The 2,888-nt window shown below is 34.1% G+C and overlaps 1 protein-coding gene across 1 annotated transcript; it reads left to right on the forward strand.

Annotated features, from left to right (window-relative positions):
* Positions 1-1,434: 1,434 nt before the first annotated feature.
* On the forward strand, positions 1,435-2,376 carry LOC127684327 (olfactory receptor 5I1-like). The gene has a single exon (XM_052181274.1). It carries the CDS (start codon positions 1,444-1,446, stop codon positions 2,374-2,376), a length of 933 nt encoding a protein of 310 aa, XP_052037234.1. The 5' UTR covers positions 1,435-1,443.
* The last annotated feature ends 512 nt before the right edge of the window (positions 2,377-2,888 follow it).

The raw sequence follows: 2,888 nt of genomic DNA on the forward strand, positions 1-2,888 counted from the left end.
GAAGAAAGGCTAAGTTGTGTCAAAAATGGACAATGAGAAATACTGTAATGGATTTACATTTCTCATTTAAGTGTTGCAAATGTTTTCTGTTAAAAAATAAACTGTGGCTCATAACAGTGACGAAGGAGGTGAATGAGAGAAGAGTAGTCGTCTGGTAAGTATTCTTATCACAATTCTCAGATACTGACACTGGGTGTGACTGCAGTGGTTCAGTTCTCACAATCACCATCTAGAAAGCAGGTTATTGACTTTAGACATGACTAAAGCCAAGCATGTTTATCATACTCTCAGTGAGTCCAACAAAAATGATAGCATTAAATCCCAGTACACTTTAAGTGTGTTATTTTAAGACATCAATCCATATTATTAGACCCTGAGGCAACATCTAAATATGAAACTTTCATAACAAGGCATTAACAATTAACTAAATAAATTAAACAGAGCCAGGCATGATGGAACACACCTTTAACCTAGTACTTGGGAGGCTAAAACAGGTGAATATCAATGAATTAGAGATGAGGTCAGCCTGGTCTTTCAGTGAGCTCCAGGCCAAGCAAGTCCACACAAAGAGAGCCAGCCTCAAAACAAACATCATCAGTAAACATATGAAGGAATGAAGATTTAGATAGTAATTTGTGTAAATTTAATTTGTAAAAGACATTAATTTCTGTTTATTTTAACTTAATGAGATCATTACTTGTAACCGAAAGCATATAATAAATCTGTAGGAGATAACATTCACAGAAAATTAGACAAAGAAGTGTGATATTTAGTGTTTTGAACCCCAAATAATTACTTATTGGTTCATTTCAGTCATTCTCAGATTTATAGCTGAACCTCAGACATGGTAGATGTTTGTCCTCCTGAACATTCCTTAGTTTCTAAAGAACAGAACTGATTGTCACAGAATAATCATTCCTAGTCTTTATATTGTTTTATTTTTAATTTGTGTTATTAGCGACAGTTGAATAATTCTGAGGTCATCCCTTGTTCCTCACCTGGAAACCACATATTAAAGTAAAAAACAGTCCTTTTCCTCCTTGGTTGATGAAAAATTTTTCTACAATTGAGATATATTTATCTATTACAGCGATTGATGATACAAAATACAGGAAACTGACAAATTGTTCCCAGCTGTAAAACTATACACAGAGGAACCCTTTGGCAATGTTTATAGTTAGCCAATGAAATTAAAAGTAAACTGAGATCCATATTCAGAGAGCACAACAATGTGTTTGTGAATATCAAGCAGAAAAACTTAAAGAAGATATAAATTCCAAGTTAGCATCAAGCTTGAAAATTTATTAATTTAACATGCTATTATTCTTATTCTATAATAATGAGGTAATAATAAATACCTTTTCTGTTGAAGCTTACATTTATCTATGTGTTTACTCCATATTTTTTTCTATATGGGCTGCAGAAAACAAATTTCTACAAATAATGAGTCTGGAGAACAGCACTGTGAAGACTGAATTCTATCTCCTGGGATTCAGTGACCATCCAGAACTCCAAAGTTTCCTATTTGTTATGTTTTTTTTCATCTACTTTGCTACTTTGATGGGAAATATTGGGATGATCTTATTGATCACAGTCAGTTCTAATTTACACATTCCCATGTACTTTTTCCTCTGTATGCTATCCTTTATAGATGCATGCTACTCTTCTGTCATTGCCCCCAAATTACTTGTGGATCTGATTTCTGACAAGAAGGTAATTTCTTACAATGGCTGTGCTACACAGTTTTATTTCTTCTGCTCTCTGGTTGACACAGAGTCTTTTCTTTTGGCTGCCATGGCTTATGACAGGTACATTGCAATCTGTAACCCCCTGCTCTATACTGTAATTATGTCTAGGAGAGTCTGTACTCAGCTAGCATTTGGAGCATTCTTGGGTGGAACTATGAGTTCCATAGTCCATACTACTAATACTTTCCAGTTGTCATTCTGCTCCAAAGAAATTAACCATTTCTTTTGTGATGTCTCTCCACTCTTCTCGCTGTCCTGTTCTGATACCTACACACATGACATTATATTGGTGGTGTTCGCAAGTTTGGTGGAAGCTCTCTCTCTTCTTACTGTTCTCCTCTCCTATATGTATATTATAGTGGCCATTCTTAAAATACGTTCTGCAGAGGGAAGAAAGAAAGGGTTCTCTACTTGTGCTTCTCACCTGACAGTAATCACCATTTATCATGGTACTCTGATTTTCATTTATTTGCGTCCCAGTACAGGACATTCAATGGATATTGACAAAATGACCTCTGTGTTCTATACATTGATTATACCCATGCTGAACCCCTTGATATATAGTCTCAGAAACAAAGATGTCAAATTTGCCTTTAGAAAAATTATTAGCAAAAAATTGTTTTCTTAATTATTTAAAGATGGGCTTCACAATATTAGCAATTTTTAAAGCCTTTTCTTGTAAAATTTGGAAAAGTCAGTCGAATATGTTACTTCCTCAACTGTGTGTGTAATGAGGTTCCATTAAGAAAGAAAGACCAGTGTCTAACATTGAAACTAGGCATCTTCCCTGTTATTTTTGACTATCACTTTAAAATTTTTTCTGTGTTTAGTATATATATCATATAATATTGTGTTTTCACTTACTAAATTATCTTTCATACTAACTTTTCTCCACAACTTTCACTAGCAGAAAAATATTTTATTATTCTTTTATTATTATATGAGAATATAATGTGGTTGTATCAGATTTACTCACTCTGCCAATTCTTCCCAGATCCACCTCATGTCACGATATATTCGTCTTTGCATCTCTCTTGTTGTTCACTCCATGTCTGTGGGCATGCACTGGAGCAGGCGGTTGTGGCATCATAATAATTAACTTATTATATAAAAAGTTGACTCATATATTTTCTCCTTTCA

The sequence above is a fragment of the Apodemus sylvaticus genome, chromosome 5 (assembly GCF_947179515.1).
Source record: "Apodemus sylvaticus chromosome 5, mApoSyl1.1, whole genome shotgun sequence".
Classification (NCBI taxonomy): domain Eukaryota; kingdom Metazoa; phylum Chordata; class Mammalia; order Rodentia; family Muridae; genus Apodemus; species Apodemus sylvaticus.

What these genes read in the sequence shown, in the direction of transcription:
- LOC127684327 (XM_052181274.1), top strand. Translation starts at nt 1,444, where the DNA reads ATGAGTCTGGAGAACAGCACTGTGAAGACTGAATTCTATCTCCTGGGA.